This window comes from Pelobates fuscus, chromosome 5 (genome assembly GCF_036172605.1).
Source record: "Pelobates fuscus isolate aPelFus1 chromosome 5, aPelFus1.pri, whole genome shotgun sequence".
Lineage (NCBI taxonomy): Eukaryota > Metazoa > Chordata > Amphibia > Anura > Pelobatidae > Pelobates > Pelobates fuscus.
Window position 1 is genome coordinate 253,343,842 of NC_086321.1, and position 16,542 is coordinate 253,360,383.

At 43.0% G+C, this 16,542-nt stretch overlaps 1 protein-coding gene across 6 annotated transcripts in view; it reads left to right on the forward strand.

Moving 5' to 3' along the window:
• MLLT3 (MLLT3 super elongation complex subunit) overlaps window positions 1-16,542 on the forward strand; it is a 266,211-nt gene that overhangs the window by 26,393 nt on the left and 223,276 nt on the right. For 5 of the 6 annotated variants that reach the window (XM_063455219.1, XM_063455221.1, XM_063455220.1 and 2 more), the window contains exon 1: window positions 14,071-14,747. The exons of the other annotated variant lie outside the window; for it this stretch is intronic. In XM_063455219.1, coding sequence (XP_063311289.1) covers window positions 14,745-14,747 — 3 coding nt within the window. In that variant the 5' untranslated portion in view covers window positions 14,071-14,744. Of the gene's footprint in view, window positions 1-14,070; window positions 14,748-16,542 lie in introns of those variants that run through there. 6 annotated transcript variants of the gene reach the window in all.

The following is a 16,542-nucleotide window of genomic DNA, read 5'->3' on the forward strand; positions in this document are numbered from 1 at the left end:
TCTGCCCTTGGGTTTTTACATCCAAGATGCATTATCTTGCACTTATCCACATTAAATGTCAGTTGCCACAACTCTGACCATTTTTCTAGTTTACCTAAATCATTAGCCATTTGGCTTATCCCCCCTGGAACATCAACCCTGTTACATATCTTAGTATCATCCGCAAAAAGACACACCTTACCATCAAGACCTTCTGCAATATCACTAATAAAAATATTAAAGAGAATGGGTCCAAGTACAGATCCCTGAGGTACCCCACTGGTGACAAGCCCAAGCTTCGAATATACTCCATTGACTACAACCCTCTGTTGCCTGTCACTCAGCCACTGCCTTACCCATTCAACAATATTGGAATCCAAACTCAAAGATTGTAGTTTATTGATAAGCCTTCTATGTGCAACAGTGTCAAAAGCCTTACTGAAATCTAGGTAAGCAATGTCTACTGCACCACCCTGATCTATAATTTTAGTTACCCAATCAAAAAAAATCAATAAGATTAGTTTGGCATGATCTCCCTGAAGTAAACCCATGTTGTCTCTGATCTTGAAATCCATGTGTTTTTAGATGTTCAACAATCCTATCCTTTAACATGGTTTCCATCACTTTCCCCACTACTGAAGTAAGGCTTACTGGCCTATAGTTGCCCGACTCCTCCCTACTACCTTTCTTGTGAATGGGCACAACATTCGCTAACTTCCAATCTTCTGGGACTACTCCTGTTATCAATGATTGGTTAATTAAATCTGTTAATGGTTTTGCTAGTACACCACTAAGCTCTTTTAATAGCTTTGGGTGTATTCCATCTGGTCCCATTGACTTATTTGTCTTTACTTTTGACAGTTGAAATAGAACCTCTTCCTCTGTAAACTCACGTGTAATCCTCTCCCCCCCTTCATCCTCTCCCCCCCCCCCCTTCATCCTCTCCCCCCCCCCTCATCCTCTCCCCCCCCCCCTCATCCTCTCCCCCCCCCCTTCATCCTCTCCCCCCCCCCCTTCATCCTCTCCCCCCCCCCTCATCCTCTCTCCCCCCCTTCATCCTCTCCCCCCCCCCTCATCCTCTCCCCCCCCCCTCATCCTCTCCCCCCCCCCTTCATCCTCTCCCCCCCCCCCCTTCATCCTCTCCCCCCCCCCCCCTTCATCCTCTCCCCCCCCCCTTCATCCTCTCCCCCCCCCCTTCATCCTCTCCCCCCCCCCCTTCATCCTCTCCCCCCCCCCTTCATCCTCTCCCCCCCCCTTCATCCTCTCCCCCCCCCCTTCATCCTCTCTCTCCCCCCCTTCATCCTCTCTCTCCCCCCCTTCATCCTCTCTCTCCCCCCCCTCATCCTCTCCCCCCCCCCTCATCCTCTCCCCCCCTTCATCCTCTCCCCCCCCATCCTCTCCCCCCCCCATCCTCTCCCCCCCATCCTCTCCCCCCCCCATCCTCTCCCCCCCCCATCATCCTCTCCCCCCCCATCCTCTCCCCCCCCCATCATCCTCTCCCCCCCCTTCATCCTCTCCCCCCCCTTCATCCTCTCCCCCCCCTTCATCCTCTCCCCCCCCTTCATCCTCTCCCCCCCCCTTCATCCTCTCCCCCCCCTTCATCCTCTTCCCCCCCTTCATCCTCTTCCCCCCCTTCATCCTCTCCCCCCCCCCTTCATCCTCCCCCCCCCTTCATCCTCCCCCCCTTCATCCTCCCCCCCCTTCATCCTCTCCCCCCCCTCATCCTCCCCCCCCCTTCATCCTCTCCCCCCCTTCATCCTCTCCCCCCCCTTCATCCTCCCCCCCCCCCCTTCATCCTCTCCCCCCCCCTTCATCCTCTCCCCCCCCCTTCATCCTCTCCCCCCCCCCTTCATCCTCTCCCCCCCCCCTTCATCCTCTCTCTCCCCCCCTTCATCCTCTCTCTCCCCCCCCTCATCCTCTACCCCCCTTCATCCTCTCCCCCCCCATCCTCTCCCCCCCTTCATCCTCTCCCCCCCCATCCTCTCCCCCCCCCATCCTCTCCCCCCCCCATCATCCTCTCCCCCCCCTTCATCCTCTCCCCCCCCTTCATCCTCTCCCCCCCCTTCATCCTCTCCCCCCCCTTCATCCTCTCCCCCCCCCTTCATCCTCTCCCCCCCCTTCATCCTCTTCCCCCCCTTCATCCTCTCCCCCCCCTTCATCCTCTCCCCCCCCTTCATCCTCTTCCCCCCCTTCATCCTCTTCCCCCCCTTCATCCTCTCCCCCCCCTTCATCCTCCCCCCCCCTTCATCCTCCCCCCCCTTCATCCTCCCCCCCCTTCATCCTCTCCCCCCCCTTCATCCTCCCCCCCCCTTCATCCTCCCCCCCCCTTCATCCTCTCCCCCCCTTCATCCTCCCCCCCCCTTCATCCTCTCCCCCCCCCTTCATCCTCTCCCCCCCCCTTCATCCTCTCCCCCCCCTTCATCCTCCCCCCCCCCCCTTCATCCTCTCCCCCCCCCCCTTCATCCTCTCCCCCCCCCCCTTCATCCTCTCCCCCCCCCCCTTCATCCTCTCCCCCCCCCATTCCCTCCTCTCAAGGGGAGAAGATATCCACACACACATAACATAAAGGTAAAGAAGAAACGGGAGCTAGCACACTAGAAGCAGATATGAAACAAGACTAGAGCAGAGAGACACGAACTCCAAAGTGGGGGATACACAACTAATACACAAACCACGGAGCACACAAAGAAGCAACATTCACAACAAACACACACTGGGCAACCAAAGAAAATGTAGCGAAAAAAAAATAAAAAAAATAATATGAACAACTACAGACACGCAAAAAAGCTCTTACTAAACCACACAACAGATCAAGGGAAAAGGATATGCAGTAAGAAGACTAGCAACAAACGACAAGATATACAGACGGGGCAGACACGCCACCATACGATAGGACTACGGGCACACAACAAAACGCGAAATCAGGCCTACTCACACTAATGCTATCATAAACAGACGGACACCAGCAAACGAACACATGGCTTGACAGAAGACTGGGCCAAGGAGATGGAGATTACAAAAAGCGAAACAGGGAGGAAACCACCAGGGGACGTTCCACCCCTTCCATGGTAAAGGGCCAAAGCGACACGAGAGCACGCACACGAGAACCTAAACTTTGTGGGGCAGCATAGCCACACTATGAACTGAGCAGGGAACAACAATATGGCAGGAGAGGGGGGTGGGGGGGGAACAGAGGGACAGACTGACCACTCCCATAATAACGAGAACTGGCACTCCAGACAAAACGCAGCAACATACGGAGTAGATGACATAGGCCACACGAAACAATAACTCAAGCACCCCTAGATATCGGCATAACACTCTCATACACAGTAGGCCTCATGCAGGCTAAGGTCCATAACCAACAGGAAAAAGTGCTAACTCGCGCGCGACCCGTGAGCCTAAACACCACACCAATATACGGTATGCAGTTTCTCTTACTTTCAGCACATTGTGAATTCAAAGCTGCCCACTCTGTGCTGTTTGGACTGAGAATGTGTGCATAACTTTTATAAGAAGATGTTGATGACATGAGGATGCGTGGCTAACGAGGCGGGAAAATTGTGCAGCATTCTACAAAACATTTATCTTTTTTGCAAAAACTATAAACATTTGAGCATGCAAAAACTAAATAATACTGCATTTTAATAAAGGGCCAAAATCTTTCAAATGCATTAAAGTAGCATTAATGCCCAGGGTGTCCCCTTTGAGCTATTTAATGTTATGCTTTTAAGAGCGCATAGAGGTCAGCAATCCTTCTAATGAAATACATTAATATGGTGTTATGAAGAAAGCCTTTCAATAGCACAGTAATAGTCCCCCAATGACTCCATCAACACTCACTACGGTAAAGATAATTACAGATTTCATTTCATGTTTATGAAAAAATATGTTCGTAAATATTTCAGTTTATTACCTGGATGAGTATAGTACTGGGGGCATGCCTCCAATTTTGTGTCTGTCCTCTTACAAGAACAGGATATATTTATTACTCTAGGCTACTGTCACGTCCCTTCCAAAATGAGACCCACAGCATGTAAATAGCTGTATTTTTACATATGCTTCCAGCCATATACATATTAAGGAAGTGTCAGTCTATCGAAATGAACTATTGGATTTTGTTTTTCTTCTATCATCATGATAGATCTTTATACATTTATTTTGAAAGCTTATCTTTTTGGGGGGGGGCAGAATATGAGGGTTTCAAGAACGTTTGCTTACAACCCTGGATATTGTAGGCATTCAGTATTTTTTGAAGTCTCCTACCTGTCCTAATAAAAATAATAGCGAAAGTGGTAGGTAGGGCAAAGCTAAAGGGCTACCCAAGGCAAAGTAGCTGCCTGATCTCATTGAGGTGGTTATAGTTTCTGGAGAACTAATGCCATCCTTCCATTCAGTGGACAGGATCAAGTAAGTATAACTACTTTCCATTGTGCCACCAATCCTAAGCACAGCTGTCACCCTAGAAGTTCTTTGCATATTCACCCAAAAGATGAAAGAGCCACAGCCACTTTAAACCTCATCTGCCAATGGACTGCTCACTCCGCATTTCCTTAACTAGTTTTGTGTCATCTGCAAATGCTGACACTTGGCTCAATGGCTATAGCAAAATCATTGACAAACAAATTTAAAAGAAGTTGACACTGCATGGACTCCATTTTCCACTTTTGTCCAATGTGAAAATCTTTCATTAGCATCAACACTCATTCTATCTTTAAGCTAATGCACTATCCAAGAATAAAAATATATATCTAAAGTTGGTCACATCCACTGCAACACAAATAGAATGCAGTTATCATAATTTGACATGGTCAGTTTAAAAAAAAAAAAAAAAAAAGTTGATTACTACTAATGACAAGGAATTTCTTAACATTATCACTTACTAACCACAGATGCTAAGCTCAAAGATTTGCAATTTCTGGGAAGAGATTTCAATTCGGGCACTACATCTTCTTCTATCCAATTACTGAATGAAAAGAATCCTAGAAGTAGCACTCTGAAAATATGGCAATTTAGAGACAATTATTGGTCAGTTCATGCTTGAAAACATTCCATTTTCAGAATTATTTTTAGCAGATGGCTCCAACTTGTTAATGGGCATTCAGATAAATTTCTGAAAATGATCTGGATCTGCATTTAGTGGACTGCCTTACTTGCAGTATCAAGTCAAATGGCCATCTATCATGACAAAGGTATAGCCTTCCACTCTCTTTATTGTCCCTTCAAAGGCTGATGGCTAATTAAGAGGTCATAATCTTCAGATCTTCTTCACCTGCCTATGGCAAACTATAATAAGCACAAAAGGACAGCTGTGTGGTAGACTGTGCACAAATGTGTTTCAGCTGGATCAAACAAATCAATTTCCTTATAATCTACTCCCGTACAAATCAATCCGTCCAAGAGTTACAGTGCGGTTTTCCAAACCTGGGATCTGAAAATCAGCAAGACGGGGTTTGGGTGACGTTGAGTTCTTGTGAACTTGAGCGTTTGTTAACACACCATTAAAGATCTAATCGCACATTTCTAGTACAAACACAGATATGTCTATATTCTGAGCAACCTATAATGACTCTTATTGAGTCTTTTTTAGACAATGCTGACGGACGCAGGTGTTGAAGTGGTGTCACCCCTGTGCTTTATACAATTTCCAAATTTTCAAAACCATACCCCTATGTTTATTAACCCACTAAATTTTATCTGCATGTCTTCTGAACTGGTAACTGGATTTGCATATCCACTATACTTTACTTGATAGACATAATGCTGGTGGTCACACCATGAGTTCTGCCAGCGGTACAACAGAATGATGCCAGAATCATGACGAATGACTTGATTTTCTACCTGATTTTCTAAGTGACGTGTCTAGGCTTATTCACTAAGTGAGAATTCAAAGTGAATGTGAAACTTGAGGCCAGAGTGACCAAATTGTAAGTGTAGCCGATTAGAGAATTTTTACAGTTAGATTACTAGGATCTTACATTTAAATTCACTTTCAATACATTTGAAATTCACACCTTCGTGAATAACCCTATAGAAAAATATGGTGGGTCAAGCAATCCTAGCAGGGAACATTGAGGCTTTTAAAACACTCATAATAATCATCTACCTGCTCTGGTGGCAATCTGCATCTGAGGCAAAAACATTTTACCTACTATTATATCTGAATTGGAACCCTCACCAGGCTCAACCATTTGGTACATGTCCATTTTGGGAGTAGCTGACCACAGCACCTGTGGTAGCTGGAGAGCACAATCCCGGTAAGTATGACACTTACTACAGTGTTAAAGGAACACTCCTGCTTACTAAATATATCTACTTAAATGTAGAAAAAAAGAAAATTTAAATCAAGGAAGTGTTCCTTTAAGGGAAACTATGGGCTAGGAATCTGAAATTGTATCCCTAGCGTTATTATACCCAACGATTGGGGGGGGGGGGGGGGGGGGGAGTGTGTTGTGTGGTGTGTGTGGTGTGTGTGTGTGTTTTCACACCTCCATCCCCACCGCAAAGAAAGTGTTGAAAACCCTTCTGTTACTTACCTGAACCCAGCACCGATGTCCTTTGGCATTTTGTCAAGATCCTCCTCCCCAGACGTCGGCTGATGTCAGGACAACTTCATAGGAAAGCAGTGAATCAGTGCTTTCCTATGGCGTTTTAGCCAATGCTGGATGTCCTCAAGCATAGCATGAGGATGTTCATCAATAACTGCAATAATATTCATTGCATGGTTAAACCGATAGGGCCACTCCACCCAGACCACTTCAATGAGATGAAGTAGTCTGGGTGTCTATATTGTCCCTTATAGGAAATACAGTTTAAATTGTTTATGTTAAGAGAACTACAGCAAACTCCAGTCATGTTTAAAAGGACTCTCCACTGCCAAAATTAAAGGGTCACTATAGTCACCCAGACCACTTCAGCTTGATGAAGTGGTCTGAGTGCCAGGTCCCTCTAGGGTTAATAGAAAACCACAGAGCGAATATATTGGGATACGGCTGTATGAATCTAAAACAAAGGAAAATAAACACAAAATAGTGTAATACAGTAAAAACAATGTATTATGCGCCACATAAAATGCACTCACGAGATGATGATGAAAACAGCGCTCATAGGGTGCCTCCCCCAAAGTAGTTGGGGGGCTATTGATCAAACTTTCCACTCCACGATCAGCAGATAATTAGAACAGGACTCCAGATGGTAGAAGGTAAAAAGGATGATTTATTGTAAAAAGGTGAACAAACAGCATAAATATAGATGTAGATATAATAGAAGAAATCGGTCCCTCTAGGGTTAACCCTGCCTGCTGTAAACATAGCAGTTTCAGAGAAACTGCTATGTTTACATTTGCGGTTAAGCCAGCGTCTAGTGGCTGTCTTCCGGACAGCCACTAGAGGCGCATCTGCGACGCTGGAGGCATATTATGCCTCCATTACGCAGAGCGTCATAGGAAAGCATTGAAAAATGCTTTCCTATGGACACTTTGAATGCGCGTGCGGCACTGCCTGCACATGCGCATTCCACTCCGCTGACATCAGACGGGGGAGCTGACGTCGGTGGGGGAGGAGAGGTAAAGGAGCCCTTGCGGTGGAAGAAGGTGAGTAACTGAAGGGGTTTTAACCTTCAGCACCACGGGAGGGGGACCCTGAGGGTGGGGGCACCCTCAGGGTACTATAGTGTCAGGAAAACCGATTTGTTTTCCTGACACTATAGTGATCCTTTAATGTAATTGTTCTGGTGTCTACAGCCTTTCCCAGCAGGATTTTTAATGAAAACAATGCCTTTTCAAAACAGCCACTAGAATTGCTTCCTGAGTCAGTAGTGCTGCACCGTGTGCAGAACTGCTGTTCAGCGTCTACACGTTCTGCATGGAGACGCTGAATATTTTCCATAGAGATGCACTGATTCAATGCATTTCTAGGATGAGATGCTGATTGGAACAGCATGGGGTTTTGCCGTGCATGCGCCAATTCTCCCAATGCTTTCCTTTGGGAAAGCATTGGATTGGCTGTTATGACCAATATTAAATTTAATGATCTCAGCCAAGGAGGTGGGGAGGGGCCAGCTGGCACTAGAAGAAAGGTAAGTAATTTTTATTTTTTTTTAAAGAAAAAGAGAGGAGGACTTGGGCCCTAAGCTGTTATTTTAAAACTATAGTGTCAGGAATACATGTGTTTATTCCTGACACTATATTGTTCCTTTAGCCCCTTGAGGACCGATGACGGTTCAGGACCGTTATAACGGAAATATTTACTTACCCGATCGCTGGCCTAGGTTAGCTTTTATAATTGTTTTTGCATTTTTAACACACAAGCAAATCTAAATGTTAACTTTGGCCAGAGTTTGTGACTAAGTGGCTACTAAAAAAGACTGGATATTGAATACCCTGGGTTGTCTACTTCAAAGAAAATATATACATGTGAAGTGTGATTCAGAGATTTATAACAGTGTTACAATGTCACTATTGATATATTTTGAAATAGCAATTTCCTACTTGAACTTATACAATATAACTTGCAAAAAAGAGCATGTAAACACTGGTCCGTCATGATTCCATGTTATTCCAGAAGTTGTGTCCTTAAGGGGTTAAACTCAGGACAAAATGTTTAATCTATTTAGCAGGTTTTTTCATTAGCTTTTGTAGATAAGTAAAAGATTTTTCAAGTAAAAGTCATAAAAAATGTTTGTTTTTTTTAATTTTTCACCATGTTTTATTATTTTTTTTTTAAAGTAAATTATATGACATGATACAAATAATGGTATGTAAAGAAAGACCTTCTTGTCCTGAAAAAAACCAATATATAATTTGTAAGGGAACAGTAAATGAGAGAGGAAAATTACAGCTAAACACAAACACCACAAAAGTGTTAAAAGAGCCCTGGTCCTTATCGTACAACATGGCCAAAACAGTCCGGTCCTTAACCCCTTAAGGACACATGACATGTGTGACATGTCATGATTCCCTTTTATTCCAGAAGTTTGGTCCTTAAGGGGTTAAAGGGACTCTCCAGTGCCAGGAAAACATATCCGTTTTCCTGGCATTGCAGGTCCCTGCAGTGCCCCTTTCCCATGTTGCTGAAGGGGTTAAAACCCCTTCAGTGACTTACCTGAATCCAGCGCGCGCTGGGTCAGGCTTAGCCCACGATCCTGCCCCGCCGACGTCAGCCGGCGGAGGAGACCTAATGCACATGCGCCCCTTTATATTTTGTAGATACACTTTTTTGTATATCGTGTTTTGAGGAACCCTTGTGTTTTCTACTCTAATTATATTTGGTAATTATTCCTTTTAATATATCTTTTTTTTTTTTTTGCACTGTGCAACGAGGGTGAGCGTGTTATTTGGTTATATATAATTATATTCATGCATGTTTTAATTTGGGGCATATCTATTAAGCAGCTGTTTAAATAAAAAAAAAAAAAGTTGGGGAAGGGGGGGAGAGGAGTGTTCCTGTAGGCCTGAAATGTTATAACTTGGTTTTCAATCAACTGTTTAGAGAATAAACTTATTTTAGTTATTTTTGCTTATTTTGTTTGTCCTTAACAATTTTAGACGTGGAGTGCTCAGATATCCCTTTATCACGCTGTCTTATATTATGTAGAATGCATATGCTACCAAAGGAAAAGCTGCTGTCTCAAAGAGGGATCCCAATACAAAAGGAACTGCTTGGAAAAAAAATAATAATAATATTATAGGCACTTTCCTTTGCCTTTCCTACTTCGTGCTGCAACGGATATCACTGCATTTTTTGAGTACCCGTATATACTCGAGTATAAGCCGACCCGAATATAAGCCGAGGCCCCTAATTTTACCCCAAAAAACTGGGAAAACTTATTGACTCGAGTATAAGACTAGGGTGGAAAATACAGCAGCTACTGGTAAATTTCTAAATAAAATTAGATCCTAAAAAAGTTATATTAACTGAATATTTATTTACAGTGTGTGTATATAATGAATGCAGTGTGTGTGTGTGTGTGTGTATGAATGCAGTGTGTATATGAATGCTGTGTGTATATAATGAATGGAGTGCAGTGCGTGTATATGAGTGCAGTGCGTGTATATGAGTGCAGTGCGTGTATATGAGTGCAGTGTGTGTATAATGAATGCAGTGCAGTGTGTGTATGAGTGCAGTGTGTATGCAGTGTGTATGTATGAGTGCAGTGTGTATATAATGAATGGAGTGTGTGTGTATGAGTGCAGTGTGTATGCAGTGTGTATATAATGAATGCAGTGCAGTGTGTGTATATGAGTGCAGTGTGTGAGTGCAGTGTGTATATAATGAATGCAGTGCAGTGTGTGTATGAGTGCAGTGTGTATATAATGAATGCAGTGCAGTGTGTGTATGAGTGCAGTGTGAATGCAGTGTGTGTATGTATGTATGAATGCAGTGTGCATATATAATGAATGCAGTGCAGTGTGTATGAGTGTGTGTATGAATGCAGTGTGTGAGTGCAGAGCATTGGTGGGGGTGGGCATTTTATTAACTATTGTAATGTATATTTTTTTAATGTTATTATTATTATTATTATTATTATTTATTTATTTATTTTCGTCCCCCCTCCCTGCTTGTTAGCTGGCCAGGGAGGGGGGCTCTCACTCCCTGGTGGTCCAGTGGATGGGCTGTAGGAGCGGGGCTGTCAGGAAGCGGTAACCCGTGGCAATGCTCTGACCCCGCGGCTCTCGCGAGAGTTGCAGAGGAAGCTGACCTGGGAGCTGCACGGACGGAGGAGAGAGAAGGGAGCTGACAGGAGCTGCGGTGAAGGTAAGTTACAGCTTCCTGACAGCCCCCGGTCCTTGTCTGTATTATGGCAATGAAAATTGCCATAATTCAGACAACTGACTCGAGTATAAGACGAGTGAGTGTTTTTCAGCACAAAAAATGTGCTGAAAAACTCGTCTTATACTCGAGTATATACGGTAACTGCAATTATTACATTTCAGTACTAAGACTGCCTCCAGTGGCTAACCGACTTTTGGTCGCCTGATGCTGGATGTCCTCAGGCTCTGCATGAGGACAACCAGCGTGAGTAAAAGCCCTATAGGAAAGTTTTACAATGATGTTTTTTTATGGGGAGGGACTAATGCGCTCACATGCATTAGCACCCCTCCCCGCCGCCAGGTGACGTGGGAGAAGGCGGAGCATTGACCCAGCGCAGACTATAGTAATGTTTTGTAATCCTTCCACTACCGGGAGGGTGATTAAGCTATAGTGTAAGGAATTTAGCTTTGTATTCCTTACCTTATACTATCCCTTTAACCGATTTCTACACAACAGCATATAAATTCTACATACAACAAGGCAAGTCATTTAGGTATATTCACTAAAGTGAGAATTAGCAGAAATTCAAATTTTAAGTTTAAAGGGATACTCCACTACTCAAAAAAAAATAAAAAATACTGTTCAGTAGATAAAACAACCCCAAACACATGCATGCATTTAATTATGCATTTTCTCATTGGGGTGTATCCAAAAACATCTTGCAAAAGCTTTAGTTCTCTTACCTGCTGTCTTTGCAATACCTCCCCCCTTGCTACCCAGTCCAGACTTTCTGTGGCAGTCCAATCACAATGCAAGATGGTGGCTTCCCTGTGTGACTAAGCAGCAGGTGACACTAAACAAGGGTTGGCTGTGGCTGATAAGAGTGGGCTGCCGCTAGTCCAGGCTCCATCTTCTCTCCTCCGCTCCCTGTCTCTTCATAGCCGTTCTGGGGGAGTACATGAAGTGTAATTACTTGGTGTGTGGACATCACTTCTGGGTTTTTCGGGATGTGCTTACAGTAGGGGTTTGATGCTTCAAATGGTGCTGTGTGGTTGATTTCTATATATTCACACATATTTGGCTTTAATATTGCCTTGATAATGACTTTGTAGGATTTTTGGCATTGAATAAAGGGAAACTTCACTGCCCAAATACATAATTATTTTTAAATCCCTGTTTAGTAGATATACCCCCAAATAAACCATGTTTTTATTTTATAATGCATTTTTCATAAGGGGTATATTTAAAAATAGCTTGCAAAATCTGCAGATCTCTTGTCTGCTGCCTTTACAAGCCCTCCTCTTCTTCCTCAGCCCAGACTTTCTGACTGTCCTATCACAGACTTTCCAATGCAGCACAATGAAAAGTCTTTGCATGGCAGGTGCACTGGGAAATTGCTGCCTTTGGAGTTAGCTCCACTGAGCTATGTAAACCAGGAAGTAACAGAACCATTTTTCTTATTGACAGCCAAGGGGTGTAACAAGGTTAATTTATAAAAATGACAAGTTCTGTTGAAATCTGCACTTTTTGTGAAATGGGAAGAAAAAAAAAAAAAAAGGAAGAAGAAGACACTCTTCCCACATAAAGCAAGTCCTTAGGGGTCTGGAGTGTCCCTTTAAATCTGCACTTTATGTAAAATTAAAAAAAGAAGACACTCTTCACACATAAAGCATTTCAGCAAGATAAAGTGTTGCTAATAAAAAGTGAAAGCTAATAACTTTATACACTGCCCAGCTACCTACAGCATTAGTCTCAGACAGAGATAGACAACCTTCAGCATTCATGTTGTGGACTACATCTCCCATTATGTTGTTAGCATTACGGCTGTAAGCGCATTATGAGAAATGTAGTCCACACCATCTGGAGTGCAAAGTTTGCCTAAGTAAACATGGTGGTTCTTCTCAACCCTACTGTTACTGATAAACGTGTTGCTGTTTACTACATCTCCCCCTGGTGCGAGCTTTGTCATGGTAGCTTTTCTAAAAAATTCTTAGACTGCCTGAATTTAGGCAGCGCAGTCCAAGAATTTTTTAGAAAAGCTACCATGACAAAGCTCGCACCGGGAGGAGTTGTAGTACACAGAAGCTAGTTTGGCAGCAATTCATATCATATTAGAAAGAACACAGACATCCAAACTGTCAAACTGGTGTTGTTGAAAATGCTGGACCTCATGACCAGAGCTTGTACTCATACTGCACATAAAAATATACAATTACACAATTAAATCAGATGGCAAAATTCATGCTAAAATTAAAATAAAAAAAATCCTTCAATTCATCTATAGTCACAACAAGGATAATTATTCTGAATTTGTGGAGTTTAGTGAAGAAACCCAGTAGACGATGCCAGAATATTGTTTTTGGCAGTAGGGTTAAACAGAACCTTGCCAAACTACTGGTAGCCAACATGTTTAATAATGCTCAAGGTACCACTCAGTTAACTGCGTTAAATATCCATTCAGATGATTCTAATCCTTTGCAAACTGTGCCATCCACTCCACTGTTTTCTCACGTAATTTGCAACTGAACCATTTCATTTTTTTTTCCTCAAGCTACCTTTGTGCCTGAAACCTTGGTTACTTTGCCGTTCTTTCATTACTCACTGTTTCTTTCAGCTTTCCCTTTCATTCAGTCTGGAATGTCCCTTTGGCTTTGTATCACTTCCCTACTTTTTCCATTGCTTACTTATCTCCTGCTGTTTGGTCTGCACTCTCCTTTCGTCACTCACCTTTTTTACCCCAGCCCAATACCTAATTTCAACCTGCTCATAAACCCCAACCCTGTATTTCTAACCTCCAAACCACCCCATAAAGTCCCCTCCTTCCTTTTTTCTTCTTTCTTTCTTTCCCCTCCTCTTCTGCAAACCCTCCCTTCCTCTCCTTCTCTATCACCCTGTTATGTCTGAGTGTCAGGCAGCGCCTCGAACACGCATGCTCCATAGTATTTGCAGCTATCAGACGCAGTGTAATGAGACAGGGAAAGAGAGAAGCAGACAGACTGTAGAAGACGAGGGGAGAACAAGCCTCAGCTATACATGCTGCTTCCATCTCCCTGCTGCTGCCCTCCACCTCCTTCTAATCTTCCCTCCCTCTTAGTAAGGGCAGCACAAATTCAACTTAAAGGAGGAGGAATAAGAGGCTGCCCCATCCCCTAGGCATGGCCAGCTCAGTGAGTGGAGGGGGAGGAACTAACCCTTCTCCTTAATGCAGCCTACTGCAGACTGTCTTAGCTTGCAGCCACAGCACTGCTATTTATGTACTACAACTGCTCACATCAAACCTGGACTCAAAGGCAGCATTGCTTTATTTTTTTCCTAAGTGATTGCTTTTTTTTTTTTTTTTTCTTTTCTTCTTCTATTCTCTTTCTCCATTTGCATTCACTGTGGTAAATGACCACATACCGATAGGAAGAAGAAACATAAGTCGCAATGGGAATGGACAGAAAGGTAGATAAACATATGGATCAGCAGCTAAAGGTGGGACTGAGCTTGGTTTGAGAACACCAAGGATAAAGGAATTTGGCCTTTTTTTTTTTTTTTGGACCAGAACCCAGAAGGGAGAACATAATTATGTGGATTGGCATGATCTGAGTTTGAAGTGGGTACAGCACAAACCAAATCTGGATCAGCAGCAGCACCTGAGCGTAACAGGGTTGCTGGATTGCTTGAGCTTGGATTAAAACATCAATAGCAGGAAAGTGGAACAGCACCAAGAACTGGATCATAACCTGGAATGGATTTTATTTCTCACTTTGTATTGTGTGGAGGATACAAACAGCACCTGGATTACCACAGCTGAAGAAGGGGTTGTTGGGGTGGTGGTAATTAAGGGGGATCAGAGTGGATTTCAATCAAGCACCTGCAGAAGGTGGATCAAGACCTGGATCCCAAATCAGAAAGAGGAAAGTGGATTCAGAAAAGCAGTGGCAGCAGCAGCTCCAAGCTGGTTTTGCAGGATCCCCTTAATAAAGGCAGCCCGGACATCCAGGAGCTGCAACTGCAGGAGGCGCCGCTAGTATGGTGCGTTCACTTTGTGTCTTTACTAGCAAGGGCTTCAGTACAGGGCTGCTTGCAATGCATGCCAAGATTGCAGGCAACACAGGATGTTAACAAGGGGTTAACTCATACTAATGACAGCCTACCTAAAGCATATTCTTTGCTGTTAACCCCAGAGGCAGATATATGGTCTCTGGGGGCCTGGGAACAGCACCTTTATTGGGGATCTCCTGTATCCATTCAGTTAAATAAATGTGACTCGTTGTGAAAATATAAATGAATGAGCTAAATGCATTAGATTGAGATGTTAATATGGCTTAGCTTTTTACTACTCTTATGAGCAATACTTTTGTTTTCTTTTTATTGATCTCAATAGATGTAAAAAGAAACCTGTATCAGAAAATGTAGCTTATTTAAGGGTTACACATTAATGAAAAATCCTGATACAATGACCTACAGTATTGTTCTTGCAAAGATGCTGATCGTTACATTATTGAGGCTTTCAGCATTAATTCTAAAGAAAATACTGCATTCAAGTAATCACTCATACATATTGTGGTTAGAACTAGATATACTAGAATAGAAAACAAAGGAATGCCAAGGCACATAAAGCTTGCCGAGACATTGACTCCAATGTATTATATTTATGGTTTAGCGATTTATAGCAACAGATCGCTGTAATGCAAACAAGACCACATATTATTCTTGTTAAGTACTACATATTCTGCAGCACTGCATACAGAACAAATTAATACTGATTTTTTTTTTTTTTTTTAAAGTTTACCCTTGTGGAGTTTTAAGATTTTTTTTGTCTTAGATATTTCTCCGGCCTCTGAATGATAATCTGTTCTCTGCCTAATAGATTTAAATTGAGATTTTTAAAATGATAACTCTTTAATAGATCCTGGAGAACTGGTTAGGGATGAAAGACTGACCTCCTGCAATGCATCTGTGCATTTTTATTTTATTTAAAAAAGGTGCTGCAGACAGATTTCTATTTCCTTAATCTGATAATGCAGTTTTACAGTGTATATTTTCCACATGTGTATGTGGGTGCCTGATTACCTTTATTGTAGGTCAAGATTCAGAAATCTTGCAGGGCTCTTGGAGATCAATCTCAGGCTGTCAAACAGATTTAAAAAAAAAAAAAAAAATCAGCTACTACAGAACATCTTGTTTCTAGGTAAAGCGCCTGACATCTTGGATGATTGTCACACAATGAGTTATTACTTCAGTCACAATAATATATTAAAAGAAAATTGGACAACTGTGGGGTGGGAGATTCAGCTTCTGAAGAACATCTTGTGGATTTGGGGTTTCAGGTGGATGGGGGTTGATCATACTAAAACCGAATAAAACTACAGCATGGAGGTCCGTCAGGCTAAAGAAGAGTTACATTAAACTAATATGAGAAGCAGGCCTTAAAAATAAACATGTTGGGTCTGTTAGAATCTCTTGATTGTATTTAATGGACCTAAAACCTCCCCTGCAAGAAACTATATACTCACACACACGTTAGTTTTGAATAGATACGCCAGACTTTTTTTCCTGGGCACATAAATTATATTGCTTGACAGCACATCAAAAGTGTAGTATAAACATAGTATCACAAGGTTCCTCCTTGTAGTAATAAGAATTTCCATTTAGAATATTTTTCATTTTACAATCTGCAGAATAAACATTTCCATGGGAAACGTAAAAGGCTTTTAGTTTTCCATGAAAATATGGCTGCTGTGAGAGCCCCCCCCACCTCTAACATTCTGTACACTATGCCTTTATAAAGTAATTTAGAGAGATTTTATTTCCCATGAAATACAGC